We start from the raw sequence: 24435 nt of genomic DNA on the forward strand, positions 1-24435 counted from the left end.
TCTGGACTTTGGGGCAGGGAGGGTTCCTTCTATTTATTTACTTTTCAATGTAAACTTTTCTTTTACGTATCTTGTTTTATAAAATATAATTAAGTGCATAACCCTGACTGTATTCCTCTACCCTTTAAATGATATTCTTATTTTGATGTCCAGTAATTTACAAACATAAGGTTGTTCATGTCTGAGTCAAAATGACTAATGATCTACAAATACTTTGCATGCTCATATAGTCTGTTCTCATCTCCACGTGCATTCATCTTCCTTCTTGCAGCTTGTGCAGCTGTTGACAGTCCACTGGGATGAAGAGTCTTATTTCTGGGAATGGAAACAGTTGGTAATTATGGAAGGGTTTGTATCGCGGAAGCAATACTTAGGGAGAATATTCATTCTTCTGTGTTTTCTGTGAACTTTTTGGCATCCTCAGGCATTTCTAAAGCTCATTCTGTTTTCCAGAATGCCAGAGCTGCTGTTTGCTTACAGAGGATAACTTTACTGATACTTGATGTATTTCCAGCTTTGTTCTGTGTCACAGGCAATCGTTGTTGAGAACGGCGAGTTTGTAAAATGTGCTGATGCCGGCCGCTGGAGATGGCGGTTTGTGCTTGTCAAGAAAGTATGTGCAGCAGCTCTCCAGCCATCCCACTGACTCCCTCTCACCTTACCCTTGCCACAAAAGTGAACTTCAATCTCATGACTCTTCTGTCCCACAGTGTGTCTGCCACTGTGGCTGCCAACAGTGTAAAATACCTTTCCTAGTCTCAAAATGGAGCGATCAGCTGAGCTACATGAGAGTGTCCCAAACATTTCTGTGCGGGAGTGTGAGTTCTTAATGGGCCGGGGGCTGTTAGCAACAACACGTAGGTAACCACGTAATTTCATACAATGGTATTTCAGTTCATTTGTCTGCTGAGAATGTAGAACGACAGCTCTTCCTCCTGCAGGATGAAATGTTCAGGAAAAATGTGTGGGGAGACATGGAATGATGATCTACTGGGATGTTTCTATGGAATTAGCATTTGAGGCCCTCTCCATGCCATCGTTAAGAAGAGAAAGCATCACACATGAGATATTTGAATATTACCTTTATTGTGCACATATATTAGATTGTGGCCTTTTAGAAAATAAGCAAAATTAGACCACAAATAAAATTACACATCTAATCATTTCTGTTTGTTTTCTAAGAGGTTGTGTAAGATCACAGGACAGCTGCTCCTGTAGGCTCTAAGATCAGAAGAGTCAACTGCTTATTGCAAGCTATAGAATGATTTGCTACACCTCTGCTAATCCAGGGTAGCTCTTCGGAAATCAGGTAAGTGGTTTTGGATTTACAGCAGTACAAATGGGAGGAGAATATGGTCCTCAATATCTCATATTTGGAATAAGTGAAATCAAGCGGATGCTATTTCACTGAATGGCTTCTTCTGAAGTGGTATCACAGGCCATTAGGTTTAGCATTAATCAATGGTAAATTTTCTCCAGCTATTGTTTTCTTTTTTCCTGTCCCTTTCTTGATTATACCCCTTTCAGTGTGGCTGCAATATATCAGGTGAGCTGCCAGATAAAGTGGGAAACCCTTTTGACAGACAGACTGGACATGACAGGGGCTCCTAATTTTCCTATGTCTGCCTTTGGTTTTTAAGCATACTGCAGAGGTGCCTCAGCTACCAGACAGCAGCAGGCTCTTTAACACACACCCACTCTCTGCTGCCTTCTGAGGATGGACACCGGTCTGCCCTAACCTCTGCCACAGCTCCATAGCAGCTAACAGAGTTCTCTGTCACCTCTGCTGCCGCAGCAGCTGGACAGGGCAGACCTAAGGGATTACGTTCTGCAGTTGAGCAACAACCAGAAAGCACAAATGACCACAGCTATCATCAGGTGGTTTATACTTTGCAAGGATGGGAGGAGCACCAGGCCAAAATCATGGCCAGAGGAACTTCAGGACCTGCTCTCACTGGTGCCTTTGACAGCAAGTTGTTGCCTTGGTCTCCAGTGCCACAGGCATGAGAAATCCCATGCAACGTCATTTTGCCAGCACTGCAGGTGTCATAGCAGAGGCAAACACAACCCTCCCGCACCTTTACAAAGGGATGAGAGGAAGGGAAAGGGAAAGGGACAAGGCAGCAGCTGCTGAGAAATTCTGGCCCTTACGGTGAGAGGAACCATTGCTGCTTTTGTAAAAGGGCAGACAATTAGCAGATGCACTCAGCAAAGCTCGTCAGAGCTTTCTGACTGCTCAGGGTGTGTAAGCCAGAGAAGTACACAACGGTCACATAGTGTTCAGTGGAAAATGAGGTCGCTGGAAGGTCTCCCAGGGCCACGGCTGTGCTGGCACAGTAACCTCCATAGCACTCCTGAAAATGAGACCAGTCTCGTAGGTACCCATGAGGCAGCACATCTGTGCACAGACCATCTCTAGCAGCACTGAGTGCTCATCCCTTCCTACAAAGCCTTCACAAGTTTCTCTTTTCCTTGGTGAAACTGAAGCAGCATGTCAGGAGATGGGTCTTTCAACAGGGAAAAACTCTGGTACCAGACTGTGGCCAGGAAACATGCACTTTTCATGGGACTGTTTTAAATCCATGTGTCCAGGAGGTAAAATGAGCCCAGCTGCACTGCAGCATCTCTCTTTCACTAGATGCAGCTGCCTGGTACATCACAAACTAGGTTGATGAGCTATTTCTGGCACATGGAATCAAAGGGAGAGAGAAGCTGCATCACAGATGAGTAAGAAACAGTTAGCTGATCCGCAGAGGAGAGTGAGCCAGGCACAGTGTGCTGGGCTCGGGACAACCACTAGCCTTTGGATTTGAGGCTAATGCTTCTTGACCATTCAGTACCTTGTCTGTGATGATGGTTTTTAGAGCAGGAAAGATGCATGGCATGGAAAAATCGGCCAAACTGTATCTTCAGTGCATTGGGTCCCCAGCAGCATCACTGAACACCCCCAAAAAGTCATACCCTCCTGGGAGCTGTCCCCAACTCCTTCGGGAGGCACAACCTACCCCATGTCAGCTCCTCTCTCAGAGCTGCTGTGCCAGCCATGTCTCACGCCTGGACGAAATGAGAAACTGAAGGGCCCGTGGGAGTTTTAGGAACAAGAACAGCTCTTTTGCGTATGCTCTCTGCTATATATAGAGTCTGGCTGGCAAGTACACAGGGCTGGAACATGTTGCTTTTGTTGCTAAAAACATCATTTGGAAAGCCCATTTAGGCAACTGCTGCTGTCTATTGCCAGATACACTAACCAGGTGCTGTAGACCCGTGCTTTGTCCTGGCATGAACGTAAGAAAAGCTATTGTAACTGAAGCACGTGCTTTTAGAACTGTTGTTACTTCCCTGGGAGCTTCAGAGCTTCTTCCTACTAAGGAGCTTTTACCTCCTGGGGGAAGCTTGCAAATCTAATTACATGCTGGGTGTTGGAGCAGTCAGTAAAGACCTCAGGTGGCACCAGCTCAGTTTCAGATCCTGTCCCATCGTGCAGATGAACTGCAGCACCGTCAAGATTTCAGATGAACCCTGCCTGCCCTTTGCAGACTGATCCCCGGGGCCAGAAGTGCACTTTGCCACAGATAATCAGTCCGTATTTTAAAGCACTTCCTCTAGGTAGGTTGTGCAAGGCCGGGGTGGAGGGAACTCAGCCGTCTGGCAAACAGCAGCTACAGAACTGGCAGCAACCTGAAAATGAGACACTACAAACCAGTGTTGGAGCTGGTGGGAGGGTCAGATATCCCACGTGTATGTGTTATTTGCATCTTTCTGCTGTGACTTCTAAGCTACTGCTGTCGTGATAATCCTGGGTGAGCAGGCAACTCACAAGCGGGGCTGCGGCGGACTGGCCAGCTGCTTCTCCTGGAGGATGCTCCCAAAAAGCCTGGCTGCTGCCATGGCACAGCCCCAGTGGATGGTGATCCCGAACCCTCCGTGGCCATAGTTGTGTATCACCTGGGGAAGAAGAGAAGGGATCAGGGCTGGGAAAGCTGCACTGGAGCCCTCTGGGGCTAAAGGCACCAAGGAGCCACGATAGAGGCTGGGATCTGAGAGCTCCTGGCACATGGCTCAGCGACCCACTGCTCTTTCCCTCCTTCCAAAAGCCACTGGAGAGGCAGAAGAAGCTCCGCGTAGTTCAGCGGGATCCCAGAGCACCCTCTGCACCCCAAAACGCAGCAGCAGGGCTCGCAGCCGTGGTCCTCAGAGCACAACATGTTACATCCTACCTAGTGTTTGTTCCTGCCAAGGTAAATTACTTTGCTTCAGCAGGAGCCTGACTCATCGCTGGGATCAATAGCTATACCTCTCCTGTGCCAAGGCAGTGTGGATATGATGTGGTGATAAAGGAACAGAGTGATCCATAAATTAATTCAAATACAGCATTGCTTTGAACTGTGCTCTGGGCTTTGCCTAAATACACCGATTTCTTTCCAAGGCTCTCCAGCTAAAAATTGAATATATTTTCATTACATTTAATTACATTTTGCAGTTGCCATCCCCTTTGGAGCTTTAATCTCTTCTTCCAAGCTGTACAGAGACATATGCATGCAATCGAATCAAGGATTCCCTCTGCAGGTCTGCTGATGAGCATTCAGGTGACAGTGCTAAGGAGTGATGTGGTCCTACATGACAAGGTGCTGCGCTGAGGGTCCGAGAACAGATGGCACACTGAAACTTGTGCCATCCCTCGTCTCCTTTCTCTTAAAAGATATATTAGCAGTGCAAGGCAATTTAAAGAGCCATTGCCTTGGGGAAGTTTTACACTAGACACCCAGCTTTACCTACACAGAGGCAGCTGAGTTTTCCAGAGCCCAACAGCAGGTACAGCTCCCCCAGTGTCCCTCTGGGCCTTCACCATGTTTCATTTTGTGCTGCTGCTGAGCTTCAAACTGGAAGAAGTCTCAAGGTGTCCAATCTTTTGCACCAACAACCTGGTGTCAGCGCTGGAGGCCCTGAGCATTTTATTAAAAACTGCGTATTGGGTTTTATTAAGTGGAGACATGAAGTTTGCATGGGCTGTACACTTATGGACTCCCAGCAGAAAACCACACTACTTTAAATGCTGACACCAAAAGATGGTTTGCATGTGTCTCGTCTGGCTCTGGGAGCAGCAGAGCTCATGCCAGCATTTTTCTCCCATATGGGTTTTTTGGTGTCTATTAAGGCCTAAGCTCCAGCTGCAGGTTTTCCTTTGGCAGGAGTGCTCCCTGCCCACTCTCCCCATAAAATCCATCAAAACTTAGTATCTCCGACACTTATCTCTGACATTGGGCTGTAACCGGCTCAGAGATTCACCCATTATTAGAGGGAAGACAGAGTGAGGACTGATGAACGCAGGGCAGTGCGGCTGCGGGCTGAAGACCGCCAGCGTTAGCTGGATGTTGGTGTTGCACTGCCAAGGTCGCAGTGACTGATGCACAATTAGCACGGTGGTTAATGGCACTTGGCATCCAGGGGCTGTGCACAGTACCTCTGCCTGGAAATGGCCATGGCGGACAGTCTCCCGCTCCAAACGAACACAGGGACGCGCTGGTCTCAAGCCGCTCCACTCCTCTACGATCTTTGCTTTCTGAAAGTAAAAGCACATCAAGCACCTGCACAGCATTTCTCCAATTTACAGCAGCCAAACACCACAGCACTAAGCGATACGTGAGATGAGGGCTCTTGCAATGAGCAGGGACAGAGGCTGCCCCATCCCTGCTGCTGCACTGGCTCCTGTGATGGTGCAAGGGGCGACTGGGCAGAACAATTTCGGATCACAGCCCGCACATCGCCAGCCTGCAGAAGAGGCAAACTGCTCGGTGCAAACGGTGAGACAAACTGCTGTGCCAAAGCCCCGTGCTGCCTTTCCTGCCAATCCAGGGTGCAATGGCAGCATCAGGAGTGGATACAAACCAGCCTCACCACACGCCAGCCTTTCTCTAATGCAGCAGTGCCAAAAGACGGGGGCGGGGGGGAAACACACCACGACCAAAGGGCTGGGACCTCCCAAAGCTTTTGTTCTAATTTTTTACCAGTTATATGAGTAATTACTTTTTCCTACAAACCTTGTCTCAAAAGTAATGCCAGCCCCAGACCCTGTCTGTCAATCAGCCAGGCGTACAGAGCCCGAGACATGCACAATGAATGCGGCCAGGCACGCACAAACACTGAGCCGTGCCACCCCCCCCCACGTTTTACCCTGTCGCCGAGTGCTACGTGCTGCTGTGGGGTGCACACAAAAAGCCCAGGGTTACTCTATGTGCACGCTTCACCCATCCCTGGCGCATTTCTTGGCGTGGCGGCTGACACTGCATAAGCAATAGTCGCTTTGCAGAAACCCCTCAGCTTTCCTGGCCTGCTGAAGGCAGGCACCGCGTGTTACTCATATAAAGATTCAGATTTTGCAGTTTGTCCTTAGTGCCTGTCCCTGTGGCCCACCTGGAGAGCAGGGAGCAGCCTGCAGCAGTTCTCCCAGATGGTTTTGTGATCCTGGGCACTGTTTTCTTCGTTCCAGTTGCCGTGCTGATAGATCCCTCCCAAGACCGTGAACTCACTCCTGCACCAAAAGCCAAAGGAGATGCATAGTGGTGAGTGTCCCCAGCCGTCCCTTGCTGGGCCATCACACGGAGGGACTCTGTGTGTAATGTATGGATCCTGCTACGCCCTGAGCCTGCAATTTATTCCTGCCAGAGAAACTGTCATGCCAAGCAGGCAAGAGAGCAGTGCCTGCATGTCTGCTCATGAACAAGTCATTCATTAAATACTATCAGCACCCCAAAGGCCCTTGCCTGGGCAAACCAAACAGCTAATTTCATCTTCTATCAAACAGGTCTGCTCCTGCCTGGCTGGGGAAGAGAACTGGAAGGAACAGGATGCCGCCGGTGGGGAACACAAAGGAACAGATTGCTGCTGCTGCCACCCCAAAACACCTGTGGACTAAGAGAGGACAGGAGACAGGTTAAGGCTGGGAGGAGCTGGGGGTGTCTGTACCTGCTGGACCCTTCTAAAACCTTTCTCAAGCCCTGGCAAGCACAAAGACAAAAGGGCTGCATGCTGGGGCATGCAGGAGGAGAGCCCCCAGGGCCAATCTCTCCAGCATGGAAGATGTGAACTCCATGCGTGAGTGCTGGACCCGGCTGCTTCCTTTGAGAGCCAGCCTGGTGCCCAGCTATGACAGCTCAAGCTAAAATAAACACAGGGAGAGGAATGCATATGTAGCTGGGACTGTGATCAGAAATCACTTGGAATACTTTGCTTGGGGGCTGTGAGCATTCAAAGTTCCTATTTACATAATGGCTTATTGCCTAATCCTGAAATATTAGCACAATAGGAACTGCCAGAAATGCAGCATTCAAGTTACAGCTTAAAGAACCCTCTCCATTGCCAAAGCAGGGTAGATAGCTGCTCTCAGGAGGAAACAGAGGTGGGATGAACAGCAGATGTATTTATTTATCCTGCAATTTAGCTGCCTGGGTACATGCATACACTGCCATCCCAAATAGATCCCAACTCCCCTAAGAAAGCTGCTGGTGGGAAGCTGGTGGAAAGTGAAAGCTAAGTGCTGGAAGCTGGGCTCTGCCCAGGCACAGCCACTGCCGCTTGCTGAGCTTCAGAGATGGTGCGTTTGGGGCCAGGATCTCATTTCAGCCCTCCTCATCCCTATGGGGACACAGAAATAAGGTTTTCCCCTGGGATTCCTCCTTGGTCCTTGCAGGGAGGTGGCAAGGAACGCTGTGTGCGTGCTAAACTGAATGGGACACCCCCAAGAGACGTCTCACCAACAGCCGCAAGCACAGTTCAGCATAACCGTGGTGGGAAGGCTGAGCTTTTTAGGGTAGACTTTTATTAAAGTAAAAAAGGATTCCTGCCACCAGTTTTAATGGGAGCATGAATCAGAAGTGCCGTTTCCCCACAATGACCTGCTGTACAAGTTTTGTCAACACCATTGATAAAAAAGATGGGTACAAATATGAAAACAAAATATCTTGCCCAAAATATTTGCCCCACTGTCAGTGTTTGGCTCTTTTGAGGACCTGGCCAGGACTGGCTTTTTACTTTGGTGGGATTTGCTCCTTGGAAAAGCACAGGACCAGGGACATTGAAGCCCCCTGATGCTACCTGATCCAAGAGCTCAGGAGCCCAGGACCAGCCCCAGAGCCCCCCACGTGTCCGAGTGCCAAGCCAGGGTCTGCACAGGGAGCTAGCGCTCTCTGTGCCCATGGCAGGAGCTCCCTCACTTTTCCTGTCCACGTCCTGCTGCTCTCCTCCCGCGTGGCAAATAAAAGCATCATCAGGCCAGGTATGAAGCCCAGCCTGGGCTGCTGCAACAGGGCTGCTGCAGGGCATATGTCAGCAGCTGGTGTTCTGGAGCGCTGATAGCAGAGCATCGCTAACGCCAGACAGACCCTGCCTCGCCTGCTGTCACCTACCCTGGTATGACATACGGCGAATTGTAGATACCAGATTCGATGTCGTGAGTGATGATGAAATGCTTCACCCATGGGGCCAGGACCTGGGAGATGAAGGGGAGAGGGTCAGGGAGAGCTGGAGAGCGGGGTCCCCAGCTCGGGGAGGCAGCAGGAGGGATGTGGGCAGCTCGGCGAACGTGGACCCTGGGGGTCCGCACGTGGTGCCCTCCCTTCTGCTCAGGCTCTATGTACACCACGGTGCTGGCTCCCCTGCACGGCTGCCATGGGAAGACAGGGAGATGGGAGGGCAGGCAGGCAAGCAGAGGAGCTTCCTACTGGCCTGAGTCTGTTACCCCAAATAATCATCCTCTTCTTCCAAGGATTTCATGTCTTTTTATTATTAGCATTACGCCTCTGGCCTCCCCCTACCTTCACCCAATGAAGAAATGGGCTGGAGACTCAGGGTAGCCCCACAGCTGAACCAGGAATGGGATCCAGGTTTTCTGCTCTGGCCTCCATGCACGTGAGAGTTTTACATGATCAACATTTGCTGGGAATCAGGACCTGATCCCAGTGTGGGTCCTGCCCACAAGCTCGTGATTTGCCCCAGAGGCCATATCTCATAAGGTGGCTAATGAATGACTCCTCCAGAAAAAAAAAGGGGAACACATGCCCTGCACCCACCTCACCTTTATGATCTGTCCACGGCCGGGCTGTAGCTCTGGGTCAGGCTGCAGCTCCCCCGCACGAACCCCACTACAGTTTATTACAACATCCACGCCCTGGGCAAACATCTAATGAGAGACAGATGCGGCATGGTGAGCAGTGCACACACAGTGATGCTTCTGAGGGCACTACCCATGGGGGGCATGAGATTCCTGCACCAAAGCCAAGCCAAGTATTCGGTCCAACAGTCTGCTAATGAATAAACCATAAGGGCCGGATCCCAGGCATAGCTTCCCCAGCACAGCTCCCGCAGAGACCCCATGTGTGCAGGCAAGGAGAATGTTTGCAGTTTAAGGGAAAGCTGTACTGCCGATGCTTGGCTGCATCTTCGGTCAGTGCCGGCCAAATGTGGTACCCTAGCCCCTCTCAGCCACTTCTTGATGCCCAAGAGCCTTTATCTTTCCTGGTAGAATTTGTTTCCTAGATCTTGGTGTAGTCTTGCAACCATCCCTTGGCCCATCATTCATGCCAAGAGACATCCCAGAGCAGCCCATACGTGCTGGGTGCTGCTTCTCCATGCCAGGACAGGGCTGTGCCTGCTGCCCTGCTCTGCCCCAGCTCAACATCACCACTCACCTCCTGGAAAGATTCAACCTTCTTATGGAAAAACTTCACTCCTCTCTGCGTTAACCTGGGAAGAATGAGTTCATTTGTTACCAGCAAATTAAAAGCAAATGTACCGTTCAAATTAGCGCCTGTAATTGACACCCAGTGTAGGTACGGCTTGTTGCTCCTTGTAATAAACAGCCATGGTCTTCTTGGTGGTTCCTAACAGTCTCCAGTCATTAGCTCATTTCCCTAATGGCCCAGAGCTACTGATGGTGATCAGTCCTGCTAAGCCCTGAGTCAGAGCCCTGGTCTTCTGCTGTGGATAGGGCACCTGCTCCACGTTAGAAATGGCAAGAACAAAACCAAGCCACAAATACTCCCATAGCTGAAGGCGCTCAGATGCAGCTCTAAGTATCCCACTACTTTCATTTTTGTCATGCACAAATACACTCCTGGGCTAACTATTAAAGTGGGGAGTCTGTTACCCCACTGGGGCAATAAGCAAGAATTCCAGACCCTTTTCCCGCTTCCCAGGGATGCATCCCTGCCTGCCCTCTCCTTCGTCTCATCCCGCCGTGCCTTTGCTGCTGCATTTTCAAGCTGAGCAGGTCAGAAGTGCAGCAGGATACGGGGTGGTCGCCTAAAATCAGTGCTGCCTAAAATCAGGCACCAACTTGGCATGAGAGAAGGATCCGGGGCAACACCTGATTTGCGGCCTGAAAATCCACACCTGCCTCCCATGTTCTGCCGGCCAAAGAAATTGGGGGAGCAGCAGCTCTCCCATGCCGGCACAGCCACAGCCCCAGTGCCATGGCAGCTCTGCACTCACCTGTTGGTGAGCCACGGCAGATAGTTCCTGCACTCCAGCATCAGCGCTGTGTTGAACCAGCCATAGCTGAAACCAGACAGGGAGAGGAAGCCATAAGGACCTGCAACACAAGCAGCTGCCTCCTGCCCCGGCACTCCTGATGGCTGCAGAAGCTCTGGGACTCCAATTCCCCCTTGCACAACAAGTGCATGACTTTTTCCCTCTCTTTACAGTATAAAATACCTTCTGCTGATTTTTCTCCCCCAGTTTGACAATACCTGGTGAAGTTAGAGGGGGGCTGGAATGGCTTATATGCTGGGCTGCTGCTTTATTGGTTTGTTTGAGGTGTTTCCTACTTATTTTAAGAGAAGTGGCTGTAACAAAGCAAGGCCACTTCTGCACCCATGGTTTCTCATCCTCACTGCCCCTTGACAGGGAGGTGCCTGGGAGCGTCCAGCCATACCTTTCTTGCCTGGGGGGAAGCACATCAGTGACTGTCTGGAAAACAGACTGAAAAATACCTATAACCAGGGAAGAGTTCAAGCTCTTTTGGTGTCAAGTTCCTAAATCCCAGGACAATGTTCTTCCAAGACGGGTCCTGCAGTAGGGAAAAAGGTCCAAGCTCATTAATGAACCCCAATCGCTGTGCCATCGTGGGACAGAAGCCGGGGGGGATGGACGACAGCCCACCCCAAAGGAGCGCGGGTGGGCGTGCAGCTGCGGGACACCACAGCTGGCAAGGCTCTGCTGGCTCCCACCCTCGGGGGGCTCACCCCTCACTTCATACCGATATTGCATTGGGGGCACAGAAAACACCGTGTCCTGGGCAAACTGTCACAAGACAAACTTGGAAGGATTTGGAAGCATTCAGAGCATCGTCTGGGAAGAAGTACAACCCTGCCCACCCCCGGGCAGCCTCCGAGCTGGAGCCCTTCCCAGCCCTGGCTGTGACTTGCTCCTTACCGGCACCGGCTGCGTAAACAGGTTGTAGCCAGAAATTAGGAAAAGTCCCATTTCCTTTGCTGCCGGTGAGCCCAGGTGCCCGAGGAGGTAATCGAATGTCTCTTTATTCCAGACCCTGCGACAAAAACAGGAGAGCAGTGGCTCTGCCAGCCCCATGGAGCTGTGCCTATGCAGCTCAGCCCCTCGTACACTGATGGGCACGCCGGTGGGGACATGGCACCAGCCTCCTCCTCCTCATCCTTACTTACGTCTCCCGCAGGTTGCTGTGGTCACTCAGGTAGGGCTGCCACAAGCCAGCTGCCCCGTCGCTGGTGGTGTGGGGCGTGTAGCGGTCTGCGTAGACCTCCATCTCCAGGGAGGGCACCAGGCTGTGGTACTGCTCGTGGATGCACAGGGCGGTCGAGAGGCCAATCACCCCGGCCCCGATGATGGCCACGCGCATGGCTCCGGCTCTCTGCGGGGGGAGAAATGCTTGAAGGGCAGTGCCAGGGCTGGGGAGCTGCTTGGACAAGCTGGGGCTTCCCGGGAGGGAGGGCATCAGCTCCCACAGGACCCAACCTGGCATCAGCTCTGCTGCTGGAACACAGCTGGGCTGCTCTTGGGGCATTTGTTTGCACTTCTCGTAGAGCCTCCCAAGTCCTCTTCAACACTTGCCTGCGCTGACCAGGCACTGAAATCACAGATGAGGGGATGCGTAGTTTGCCATGGTGGCAGGGGAACATTTCTCCATTGCTCGTAGCCCTTGTGCTTGGGGTGGCATCCCTGGCTCTACCCTTGGGCACGCTGTAGCCGCTGGCAAGCAGAAAAGCAGCAGCTCAGCTGCCCACAGCCGTGCTCCTCCGCCTGGCAGAAAGAGCCGTGGTTGCTTCATGCCCTGCAGCAGCACGGGACAGAGTGGCACAACCATCGGCATCCTCCTCTCCCTCCCATCAGCCAGCACGCTGAGGACGAGCGGCTGGGGAGAGGTGGGAGCACCCACCCACTCACCCCGTCTCCCACGGGACAGTGTGAGCCCTCCGTGCCCAGGGACCCAGCCCTCCTCCCGGGTGCTCCTAATTCTCCCCAGCTTCTGCACAGGCTGGAGATGAAAGAGGTGGGCACAGATAAAAGAAATGGGAAACAACAGGTGTTTTCCAGGGAGCAATGCCAGGTGCAATAAATGCAAGGCCGGCTCCTCACGCCACTGTTGCTCTCAGGGCTGCCTGCACCTGAAGGTGGCTGTGCCACCACCCTAAACCCTTCCTGGCATCAGCTGGGAGAACCATTGTTTGTAAACGCTGGCCGCAAAGAGGGTCTGCAGCCCCCTCTTGGTCCCCTGACTCTTCCCTCTTGACGCAGCTTTCCTGCCTTGCAGCCTGGAAAAAGTGCTGCGGTCACCATCTGGGCAGAGAGTGGCCAAGGACCAACTCAGGGAAGGGCTTGGGGGTACAACGGCGTGCATCACTCGGCCTGGGTCACATCCCTGGCTGCTCAGCTGCCAGCATGTGGGTAGGAGGAGGGATGCCAGTCCCCATTCTGGGCAGCACGAGTAAAATCTAACCCATAGTTTTATTTGGATAAGGTGAAGTGCAGCATCTCTGCTGTGAAAGGCAGCCCGCAGCGGGACTGACATTTGGTGTGATGGAGGGATGAGTCATCAGGACGGTGAAGCATCAACGGCAGCAGGAGAGCCACACTTGCTTCCCATCTGCTGTGGTTTTATAACCCACGGCCGGCAAGAACTGGGGCTGCCTCCTCTACCTGCAGCCATGGGGATGTGCCCCAGGCTGCCCCTGCAGCACCAGCCAAGGAGGTATCTGCCTCGCTGGTCAATAAATAACAAGAAACACACGTTTTTCACCAGCTTACCTGCAGAGTGTGTGGTCCCTGGGGCAGCTGCTGCAGTTTTCAGAGACTTCAACAGAGCCACTTTCTCAGGGCGGCTTGTTTACCACCCAGTAAACCGCCCGCGGTGCAAGGTCTAAGTGCCAAGGGCAGTGGGATTGCAGCCCGCCCCCAGGCAATGGGGCCAAAGTCTTTGCTCCGGACCTGGGGAGGTGGAGTCCTCCACACTGGATCCCACGTGCCACTGGCAGTCAGCCCCGGAGTTACTTCTCTGAAAAGAAAATGGGGTCACCACGGTCCGTGGCAAAATGCCATCATTGACACTTGTCACCATGGTGACTGCTGGCTGCCCCGAAGAGTCCTGGTGGATGGGGACATGGGGACGGGACTCCCCAGCCACTGGGTTCCTGCAGGATCTGGGAAAACCAGATGCCTCAATGTCGATTTTCATGTGGTAAGAGAGAAATGGCATTGTCTCCCTCCCGATAGACCCCAGGAGCTGTGCTGTTCACCTTCCCCCTCCCAGGGGTCAGATAGCTTTGTTTCTTGTTTCTAAGCTGCCCCTCCCTTCACAAAAATCACAATTTTGGGTTCTGGGCTGAAAAGCCAGGTTTCTGTTGGTGCGGATACTATTAGCAGCAGCAGAATCAGCCCTGGAACCACAAGTGGTGTTTGGGCAATGTTGCTACAATTAGGGATTTTACCATGCCTAAAGCTTTTATAAAAGAGGTAATAAGGCTAAAATAAATGGGAACTCATCTCCCACAGAGTCAAGTTGCAGACACGTCTCTGGAGTCCTGAGCCCAGGGTTTAGGTGCAGCACGACCCACCACAGGCGACGGGAATTCAGTCCCACCAAAGGCAGAGGAACAGCACAGCAGGCGAATGCCAGCCTGAGCAGAAGGATGCTTTACCCCGAGAGGTCAATAGGGATGGCATGGGAGGGTTAAGTCTGAAGGTCATAGGGTTTAAGCACCTGGTACCTTTAATGCTTTATGGTGGCAGAACACCTGCACACCTCTCCGACCATGAGCATTGTTGCGTGGGGGCTGCTGTCCTGCCTCCCACCCCCCTGGGCAGGAGCAGCAGCACCAGCCAGGGACTGACCCCATCCAGGCAGCCCAGCCAGCTCCCCAGGGTGGGCAGCTGGCGAAGCCACAGCTTGGGATCCCACTCCGGATGCCATGAAGGAGGATGCTCGTCCATCAGTCCCATGGTCGCATCCTCCCAGGGATGTGGTCAGCAGAAGAAAGCCGCTGGGGCTGATGGCGGCCAAGCCCCGAGCGTCCAGGCCCTCGGACCCCGGGGTGCTTTCGCACAGCTCCCTTTTGCAGCCTGGCAGGGCCAGAGGGGGAAAGGCAGTCACCCAACGGCCTGAATTATTAAGGGCTTTACATACAATCAGCAAAGCCTCTTATACTAATTACCCCATTACTCGTCTGCTTCTTGCTTTTGGCACCGCTGACCCCTCGCACTTTCTTCGGTCCGGTTTGCAGGATGCTCCCGCCTGCCGCGCCCCGAAGCCGTTCAGGTGCTTTAGGGCTGAAGCTCAGACCCTACCGACACTTTTTGGGGCTCTGGGGACCGCGACACCCACCCTCCCCGTGCCGAGATGCTGCACCCCCGCCCGGTGCGGTGGGGTGACCCACGGCCGCGACCGCCTCACCCAGCCTAGCCCGGCCGTCCCCGGGCCCGGCCCTGCCACCGGGCCCCGGTGAAAGCACCGCCCCGTCCCGCCCCGGGGCCGCCCCCGCCGCCGCAGCGCCCTCGCCCCTCCCCGCGGCGGGGCGGCCGGGCGGGCTGCGCAGCCGCCGGGGCGGTGGAGGCGGCCGGAGCCCCGCAACCACCGTTGATAACCGTGTCCCCGCCGCCGCCGTTGCCGCCGCCATGGCGCTGGTCACGCTGCAGCGTTCGCCGACCCCCAGCGCCGCCTCTTCGGCCAGCACCAGCGAGGTGAGGCGGGCCGGGCGGCGGAGGGCAGAGCAGGCCCCGGCGGCGGGGGGAGGACGGGAACGGGGAGCGGGGCGGGACGTGGCCCCTCAGCGCCTCGGCTGGGCCCCGCGCATCGGCCGCGGCCCGCAGCGCCTCACGGCCCTGGCCCCTCACGGCCCTGGCCCCTCACAGCCCCCCCGCGTCCCCCAGCCCCCGGCTCCATCACCTCACAGGCCCTGGCCCCTCACGGTCCCCAGCCTCACGGCTCCCTGTAGCCACTGGCCCCCTGCCTTCATCCCCTCACAGACCCCCTGGCCCCTCGCAGCCCCCTGCCCACCCTCCCCCCCGCAGCCTTTCCTGGCCTCAGCTCAGCCCCTCGAAGCCCCCCCGGCCATCCCAGCCTCTTCCCCTGCCCAGCCCTGCTCTGCCTCAGCCCCCAGCCCTGTGACGCTGCCAGGCTGGATCAGGCCTCAGACGGTCCAGCCGTCTCCCCGCTCTGCCCCACTGCGTGCTGGCCTCCTCACCCCCACATGCAGCCCTGTTTCCCCCATGGCTGTCCCCTGCTCCAGCCCCCACCCGGCACTAGCTTGGGCTACTGGTTTGCTCTTCTCTGCCAGGTAAATCCCTGGGCAGTGTGCTGGGCCTGTCTTTGTGGAGCAGCTGTATTTGCTGGCCCCTTGGCCACATACCTTCTCCCTCTCTGACACCCCACAGCCACCACCACCTCCTGCCCCAGGGATGCTCCGCTTTACCCCCTGCGTTACGCCTCCGTCCCTGTGCAGCCTGTGCTGCAATGGCACCGCCTTTCCCCATGCCCGCTGCAGCTTCTGCCCCACGGGGAGCTCACGCCAGCCCTTTCCTGAGGCAGCTGTGGTCAGTTCCCTGCCGACAGAGCAGCTCCCGTCCCGCTCTACCCCATACCTGCGCGACATCCCCGTGCTGCACTGTCTGCTGCCACTCCTCGCTGCGGCGCAGTCTGCACCATGCTGCTGCCCTCTCCTTCCCTCCCAGCTCTCCTGCTCTGGGGTCCTGTATGTGCTGCTTAACCTGCTGCCCCTGTAATGCTCTGCTCCATGCATCCCTGCCCTGCCGGGGCAGGCACCCTGCGTGTCCCAGCTCTGCTGCATGCCTCCTTCGCTCTTGTACCCCAGAAACACCTTCTCCTGCCTCTGCTCCCCTTGGGCTTCTGTCTTCCCTCACCGCAGCTCCCACGCACCATCCAAACACAGCTGCACCCTCCAATTTCTTTTTCTTCTTCCCCGCGCATCCCTTTTTTCCTCCTAACCCATCTCTTTTGTGACTCCCAAAGGCAGGCCTGGTGTTTCCCTGCATATCCTCCCTATGCATCCCTCTCCTTCCCCTCCCTTTCCTTTGATGCTCCCTGCCCTTGGCTTCTCTCTGTCCCTGCTCCTGCCAGGTAAACAATCCTATTTGTCACCTGTCAGGTCCCTGTGACTCCCCCGATTAGCTGGTCCGAGGGGGGGTAGGTGGGAGGGGGACGGTGCCGCAAGGCTCACAGGTTCTCCCTTGCCCAGAGGGGCCGCAGGGGTTCCCTTCCCACGGCCCTCACTGGAGACGTGACTCATCCCTTCCTTTTGCCGACTTTTGCCGTAGATCCCTCTGATGTGGTTTGGGCTCCTGAGGCTGCAGGGACCCAGTGTTTGGACCGCGCTGTTTTCATTGAGAAACTTGGAGACAAGACTTGTGCTTTTCTGAGGATTTTTCAGAAGGAATTTTGTTGGGTTCTGGTTTAGACAGAGTCTTAAACAAGACCTAGCGGCCACCTGATCTACACAGATGTAAATGAGCTATAGCCTTGTTGCAGGCAGTGGAATTAGACTGTATTTAACTGGTACAGGTGGGAGAGGAGTCCAAGCAATATGGCTCTCACCTTACCATGTACATCTGCATTAGGCATTGCATTGTGTAGGAGCTCTGTGTTGGTTATTACTTTTTCAGTGGGGCAACCATATGATTCTCCCTTTCCCTCTCAAAAATGCTGCCCCAAACTTGCTGCCTAGCATTGTCCATGGCAGGGCACTTCTGCCACTAGCATCTGTGGCTCAGGTGTACTTCAATGGCTCCCGGAGGAAGACATCAGCTCCTATTCTGTTTGAATGGTCCCTTCTGGAATGAAATACCATAAAACTATAAACCGTTCCTTTCCAAATTCAGCGTGTTGTTTTTACAAAGTTAATTTCAAATAAAAATCCCATCAAAAAGGGCCAGTGTGGTCCCTGATCTTTTATGATCTTTCTCACAAGGAAAATCAGGGCTCTCTGGGGCTTTTAGTCTATCTGAATAATTATTAGAAGATTTTTTTTTTTTAATGGAAAATGATGCCCATATGTCCTTGCTAAGTGTGAATAAGCTGCTGCAGCCTCTCAACTCATGAGCCTGAAGGAATTTGTAAAATGGATGCTGCTGCCTGTGAGAGCCTTGCCGCTGCGTTAACGTAGCAAGCCGTAAATTCTTAGGAGAGAGTAGTTCATACACACTTGCAAACTTGCATGCACTTCGCTTGTTAGCTCCACTGCCATCTCCCTTCCACACCACCTCCCGCTCCATGCCAGGTCCTTCAAGCCCGGCCACGCTCTGCACAGTCCCCAGGGAGGGATGTGGATACAGCTGGTGGAGGTCTGGCCCCGGCACTGGTGTCTGTGCTGTGGTGGGATCCATGGCACTGGTGTCTGTGCTGTGGTGGGATCCATGGCGCTGGTGAGCAGCAGCGGGTCCACAGCATCTTGTGCATGGTGCATCGTAAAACCTGCCAGCTCAGAGGGATGCTCTGACCAAAACAAGGCAGACAGCAACAACGCTGAGTGCTTCTGCCTTGTTTTGGGTTTACTGTGGCTTTTTAATAGAAAATACGAGGAGAGTTGACTTTGAAAGCAAGTCAGCTTCTGCAAAAGATGAGCCCACAGCAGATTCGGGGGCCAGCTCTGCTGCCGAGCCTCAGCTGACGACACTCGTGGCTTCACAGTCACATTTGTTTAAAAAATAAAAAAGTTTTTCTCCCCCTTGTTGCTATGTGACAGACCCAAACAAGCAGGAGGGTGACCTTACAAAGGCCAAAAATCTGCTAGACCTTCCCAGGGCTGGAGGGATCTGCTGGTGGGGGGCACTGGGGCTCAGGGTGTTCCTGGGGCTCTGCCTGCTGCCCTGGCCAGACTGGCTCTGCGCTGCCACTGCACAGTGTAAACAGACTAAAAATAGCGATGGTATGTTTCTTGCCATCAGCTGCAGTCATTTTGGATGGGCTTTGTGTATCTTTTTTTCCTCCAAATGGCTATATTTCTAATATCCGGCCTGTGCAGTTGCATTTGGGGTTTTTTTCCTGGCATTACTTGGTTCTTGTAGATTGTAAACAGAGCAGCTCCTGTGCGCTCTGGCCTCCTGAGTCTCAACTTGGAGTGGTGGGGAACACCCCAGGTCCTACGCGCACACAAAACTTCAAGCTTGAACATCTTATGTGAACTATTTGCTTATTTTTGACTTCTACAAAATGACCCAGAAACAAGTAACCCTTACGGTGGCCTTATTTGATGTGGGTTTTAAGCGATGTTGTAGTAAATAACAAAATGTTCCCTGAGTGTTAGCACTGATGGAGCATGATTTCTTAAAAGTGTCACTCCAGCTTCATTAGGCTCTGGTGTGTTGCAGGTTTGAAGGTTTTCCTATTGCAGGGCGATGGGTAAGGTCCCTGCTTTGCTTCTTGGGTCCGAACCATCTCCCCAGTGCAACCTTGCCCTCTGAGGGAATGCTCCTGGCCATTTCTCTTCTGTCTACTTATGTGGGACCAAAGGATGAGAATTATCTTTGAGCCTTTTTTTGGGGAGTAGCTCTGGATGCAATTAGTCCCAACTCTGTTTTTCTTTAATATGAAATTTTATCCAAAAGCTAATAGAGGAATTGAAGGGGCTGGCTGGAAAGCACGGCTATGTGAAATTATTTCTTTCTGAAAGTAAGCTGAAGTCAGCTAGCACGCTTCTGTTTTAAGGAGAGTAAATAAAGTGTAAGGGCCAGTAATGTCACCTGGGCAGCCAGATTTGCTTCCAGGAGGACTTTCCACCAGTGAAAAAGTGGCCGTTTTAATACATGCCTGCCATCAAAGCAGTGTCTTTATCAGCAAGGCTGCAGACGTAGGACTTGTGGATGGCTGAGCAACCAGGCGGGCATCGTCCTAGCCTCGGGACACATCATCTACCAGCATCCAGGTGGAGGTGGCCTCATTGGCGAGGTGGCAGCTCCGAGATGGCAGAGGGGCTGCACATCAGTTCCAGGTTGGAGTTTGGGTGCTGGAGGCTGGGGCAGTTCCAGCTGGGCAGTTTGGGCTGCATCCACTGGAGGGCACTTGTGCTGTCGCTGCACACTGAATTACAGCATTAATTTGTGCCCAGCTCTTCGTTAGCAGCCTTTTGCTTGGGACAGGTTCTGCTCTCACGTGTGTGCTCAGTGGGAGTGATGTGTGTGCACTCTTGGTGACGTCGAGGTTGGTGATCTTCAAACCGATCTGCGCTCTAGGACCAGCTTGCAGGATTAGGACCTAATAGCTTTAAAATCCCTGTGAGCCCCTTTGTCACCCGGCACTGGGTGCTGATGGCATATATGGCCAGGGAGTCTCATTTATCCCTGGCACCAGAAAGAGAAAACCCTGTGGAAAAGAACCACTCAAAACCTGTTGTTGCAGGGATGGTTTTAAAAAGCGTGGGGATTTTTTTAAAAGTTGCATTATGGAAACAACCAGCATGTAACTTTCTCTGTATCTTTCTTTTCTCCCCTCAGCTGGAGGTTGGCAGTGATGAAGAGCGTAAATTAAATGTGAGGTAAGCAGAGCTATTTGGCTCTAAACATTGTTTCCACTGTTGTTAATTGTCTGCTGTGTAGCTGAGTCCTGATCCCACTCAGGACTTGAGCATGTACACTTGCCTGGAGGGGACTGCACGGTCTGCAGAGAGCTAAACACTGGGGATGCTCTCTCTCTCTTATCAGTTTAGTTTTGAGACGAGCGTTTAATGAACTGCAGGCATAAAAGAGGGTTTGTGGTTTTTTCCTGTTGGGAAGAAACTGGAAAATTGCACGTCAGCTCTGGCCACAGCACTTAACTGTTATCGCAGTGTCTCTTTCTCTGCTGCTGCTGCTCTGAGGCTGGGGCTTTGGGTTGGGAAGGGGGGTACGCTTCTAGGGTGGGTAGGGGAGAGCTGTGCTCGTTCCTGGGTATTAACCATCAGGAATTTGACTCCTTTGATATTGGGGTTGCGTAGAGCCGCTTTCTTCATACGAGGGGGAGGAAAGGGCTGAAATATCCTGCTGGAGAAGAGACAGGCTTCTCTGGCTGACATTGTGCAGAGATCAGAAGTAGTAATGATAAAGCTAGTTTGGTGGGACCCTGGCCTGATGGGGCTCTGAGTAATTATGTGGATTGTTCAATCTAAACCCAGCTGTTGCAGACAGCTCTTACCCTCTAACCTGTAAACTGCAATCTGAGAGATAAAGTGTAAAAACACAACAGTGGTTCAGCAGGCTTGGTCTCTTCTCCTTGTTACTACTTCCTACTTTAATTATCCAGGGTTTAGGTAAAAGCAAAGTCACTCGTGCTGCTGCTTGGAGTTCGATCTCGTTGTTTCCATCCTGTTTTATGCGTTGAGACTTACTGTTGCAAAGATATAAAACTGAGATGCCGGTGGCAGTGGGTTTTCTGTCTCAGTCTGATAGACTGAGACTAGGACAAAGTGGAGTTGATTGGAAGTCTGGTTAACCTTTTGGTTTTGGGAGCAGCAAGTGGATGTTAGGGCACAGACTGTCTTTACCCTGCAAATGAAGTCAGAGAGCAGAAAAGCAAAGGTGCTCCTTTACGGAGTAGGAAAGTGTCAGGCCTTGCCATTTCTGTGTCCCCCAGGGGATTTGTTGTGACTGCAGCCCACTCTGGGAAGCCTGGCATTCGGTGGCTGTCCTGCTTGCAAGCATGTGGGTCAGAAGTGTTGTATGTTTGGTTGCTGTGTGGTCTCTGGTGTGCGGGCATTTAGTGGCAGTTTGTAATGTAATTTGTTAGTTTATTTTGTGGGGAATGCATTTTATATTGGTTAAAGCAAAATTCAGGATTCCTGGTTCTACTCCCAGCTTGGTCATGGGCTTATTGTGCAATTCAGGGTTCAAGCAGGAGCCCACTGAAGTCATGAATAGCAATGCATCCTTAGTTCTTGTGCTTTTTTAGTTGCATTAAAAATATAAAATACTTAACCAAGCAGTATGATAGCCTCTTCTTTTGTGTATTTGGTTCTTGTGCTGAAAGAGGAAATAAAACTTTATCCCTGTTCATTACAAATGAACTTGATGAGAATGTACAGATAAATCGCTGGGACATCATTGGTTTTGTGGCTACCTTTGGTCTGTCTGGCCTTTTTGCAAGCCAGGCATGTGCATCCATCACTGGCCAGTGCAATCCTGGGGGTGGATGTAGTGAGACTGGGCTTAAAGGCTGATACTTTTCTGCTGGCCACTGAAAAATGCTGCAGCACTGACTTGAGATACTGAGATCCCAAAAGCTTCCTCTGTCCTTCGGTCTCTTGGGGCTGCTCTTCTGTACACAATTTTCAGAATAAGAATCTGGTAATTAAATTACTAGATAGACCTCAAGAATAGAATGGCTCTTGTGCAGAGCCTTTGCTGTACTCAGAGGGAAACACCGCCAAGGACTGACGAAAATGTGTGGCCCAAGTGTGGACACAGCGTAGATGATAAATGAAGCTTCTCTCGCAGGAAGGTGGGTAGGTCCTGTCTCCTTCCTGCCAGCAGCTGCTCCAGATCAATTCGCTGAGACTTTACCCGGTGCCCATGGGGTGGCAGAATTGTTCAACTTCATTGTGCTGCTTCTCCAACAGCTGAATTCAGGTCTCCTCTGAAAAAACTGCAGGAACAGGCTATGATGATATTTGTGAATCTTTAAATCCTGGTCTAGCCTTGGTGGAGACTTAGGTGACAGCTGTGTTTTGTCACATGTGCCCTGAGTGCAGGGGTCAGCAGTCCACTGCCTGACTTTGCAGACCTCAAAGATCCTAATGGTTAGAAAAAGGGAGGGTTGCTGGAAACAAGACCCCATCTTGCTGCCAGCTCAAACTGCATTTCATCAGTACAGGATGAATGTGCTATTACACATTTATGACATAACTTGCTCATCCGCTTGCTGAGCAGATTATTTTCATTCATTCAAAAAAATTCCAGGATTTTCATTCGAGACTGCATAGTTGGATCTGGTTATATGAGCTATCCGATTTTTTTTCTTGGAGGAATGGGTCTGTATCATGGTTTTATAACCAGCTGCATGTCTTGCTGCTCTCTGGTCTAAGAGCAACAGACCTTCCTTATGGTTTCTGTCATTCCAAAATGCTTTTGTTTCTGTTTTCTCCCTGAAACAGGTTCTACTCTAAAATAGACTGAGGAAACGTGTTCTAGGTTCAGCTTCTCTTTAAAAGATATTGTTGCTATCTGTGTTTTCTTAGACATTAATGTGCTTTAAAGACTTCCTTTTCTCTCACTTCCCAAAAATTTTGCAGAAGCCTCAATAAGGTAACATCCACACTGTTTTCAGCAGACAGCCAGGAGTCCGTTTTGCTCTCCGGTGGGTAAAGATTCATAGCAGAAGAAAAAGTAAGAGCACAGACTCAGATCTAACACCCCAGTCAGGCTTGGTGCAGCTGGTGCAGACAACAGCTCACATGTCTGTTTCTCTGCGTTATCTGTGTCTGCTGAAATCTTCCTTCCTGAATGCCAGTCAGCCATGGGATGTTGTGGCTTGATCCCTTTTTTTCTCTAATGATGCAGTGCACCTACAGGACCTTGAGACATCTCACCCAAATCTTAATAAAACTGCTGGCATGGTTACATGAAGTCCATGAGAGTATGCATTAGCTTAGAGTTAAGCACAACCTTAAGTTTTACAAGATCAGGGTCCACTGAGTTCAACACGAGCCTTGTGTGCACAGTGCCTCCCAACTTGTCGCAGAGCCATGTTGTGCTCTTTTAGCTCAGAGCAACCTCAAAGATGATATCAAGTGTGGGGGAGACTGAGGGCAGTGCTGAGCTCTTTTCAAGCAGACTGCTCTGGGAGAATGGGGTATGTGCAATTTTTCCTATGCTGCTTCTTGGTGCAACCTGATTGATTTTCATTACTCACCACTGTTGGCTGGCTCTCCAGCACCAAGTCAAAGGAGATGTTTTACAAAGCTGGTCGTGTTGTGAGTGTTGGCTGTTTCTCAGATGCAGTTGGCAAATGCAGCAAGATAATCACTGGTTTTAATTACAAACACAAATAAGTTTGTTTAGCTAGTCATTCTGTAGTCTTTGCCATTATTGGCTTTCCAATCACAGTCTCAATGTGGTCAGAAACAGGGCCAGGTGAGTGTTTTCAGGCACCTTCTGCAGAGAGAAGGAGGTCAAACTGCTGCAGAAAGGCCTGGGAGTTAGTTGTCTCCAGCCTCTGATCAGGCCTGAAGATCATTATGGAAAGAACTGTTCTTGTTTGGCACCACTAAACCCAGTTTTAAGAGCTGGCAAGACAAGCTCTGGAAGGTAAAGGTTTTCAGGATCGGGCTTGTATACATTTGCAGAGTCTTCTAATGCTGCTCTGCTGCTTTTCTACATGCTGCATGGCCACAGCCGAGAGTGAAGTGGAGACCCTGTGTTGAGAGTGCTGCCTGGAGCATCCAATGCCTGGCTGAACAGAGAAGTGGTAGAGGAAGAAGAGGAGACTGGAGGTCTTCCTCTCTTTGCTGATGCCATCCTGTGTACCTTGCCAAGTTACTTAATGTTCCCGAGCCCCTTTCTCCCATCTGCAACCTGGCAGATGACTATTAGCTCATCTTCTGAAACACTCAGAGTAAAGCTTTAGGTCTGTTTGGTTTTATTCAGCATTAAAAGCTTTCAGTTGTAAGAGTCATACAGCTTTTGAGCTCTGAGAAACCTATGGCTGTTTGTGATGGGTAGAAGGCACCAAGTCCCCCTGGCTTTCCACCTCACTTACTCGCCTTTGTGTTTTGCGTGATCACCTGGTCGGGAACAAACGTGCTCCGCCATGCTGGTTTGATAACCGGCTCTGCAGTTCCTTTAGTTACTACTTTTTTGTTGTAGTTTAATGAAGCAAGGTAATTTTCTCTTTTGAAGGTAGTGGAGTTATACTGGGCATTGGTTTGACTTGGTTTTGCGTTCACTGCAGGAATTAGTTGGAGCCCTCAGGCTGATGAAAACTGCCTTTGC

General features: G+C 51.8%; 2 protein-coding genes across 6 annotated transcripts in view; one reads left to right on the plus strand and one right to left on the minus strand.

Moving 5' to 3' along the window:
* Window positions 1–1067: 1067 nt before the first annotated feature.
* On the minus strand, window positions 1068–14844 carry DAO (D-amino acid oxidase). Of its 3 annotated transcripts, XM_069794591.1 has the most exons (13): window positions 14679–14844; window positions 14235–14586; window positions 13276–13522; window positions 11676–11881; window positions 11428–11542; window positions 10986–11062; window positions 10486–10551; window positions 9684–9738; window positions 9071–9175; window positions 8403–8485; window positions 6412–6529; window positions 5462–5560; window positions 1068–3945 (listed from the first exon to the last, which is right to left on the minus strand). In XM_069794591.1, the coding sequence occupies exons 4-13, from the start codon at window positions 11867–11869 to the stop codon at window positions 3814–3816; spliced, it is 1044 nt and encodes a 347-aa protein (XP_069650692.1). In that variant the 5' UTR covers window positions 11870–11881; window positions 13276–13522; window positions 14235–14586; window positions 14679–14844; the 3' UTR covers window positions 1068–3813. The 3 variants fall into 3 exon arrangements, with proteins under 3 accessions (XP_069650692.1, XP_069650693.1, XP_069650694.1); XM_069794592.1 differs by lacking the exon at window positions 14235–14586; XM_069794593.1 differs by lacking the exons at window positions 14235–14586; window positions 14679–14844 and having other exon boundaries at window positions 13276–14159.
* A 147-nt stretch (window positions 14845–14991) lies between these two features.
* Window positions 14992–24435, plus strand: part of SSH1 (slingshot protein phosphatase 1) — a 41507-nt gene continuing 32063 nt past the window's right edge. For all 3 annotated transcript variants that reach the window (XR_011326622.1, XM_069794594.1, XM_069794596.1), the window contains exons 1-2: window positions 14992–15204; window positions 19969–20009. Coding sequence is in view for 2 of the 3 variants with exons in the window: in XM_069794594.1 (XP_069650695.1) it covers window positions 15139–15204; window positions 19969–20009 (107 nt within the window). In the remaining variant the exon portion in view is untranslated. The remainder of the gene's footprint in view (window positions 15205–19968; window positions 20010–24435) is intronic.

The sequence above is a fragment of the Haliaeetus albicilla genome, chromosome 10 (assembly GCF_947461875.1).
Source record: "Haliaeetus albicilla chromosome 10, bHalAlb1.1, whole genome shotgun sequence".
NCBI classification, from domain to species: domain Eukaryota; kingdom Metazoa; phylum Chordata; class Aves; order Accipitriformes; family Accipitridae; genus Haliaeetus; species Haliaeetus albicilla.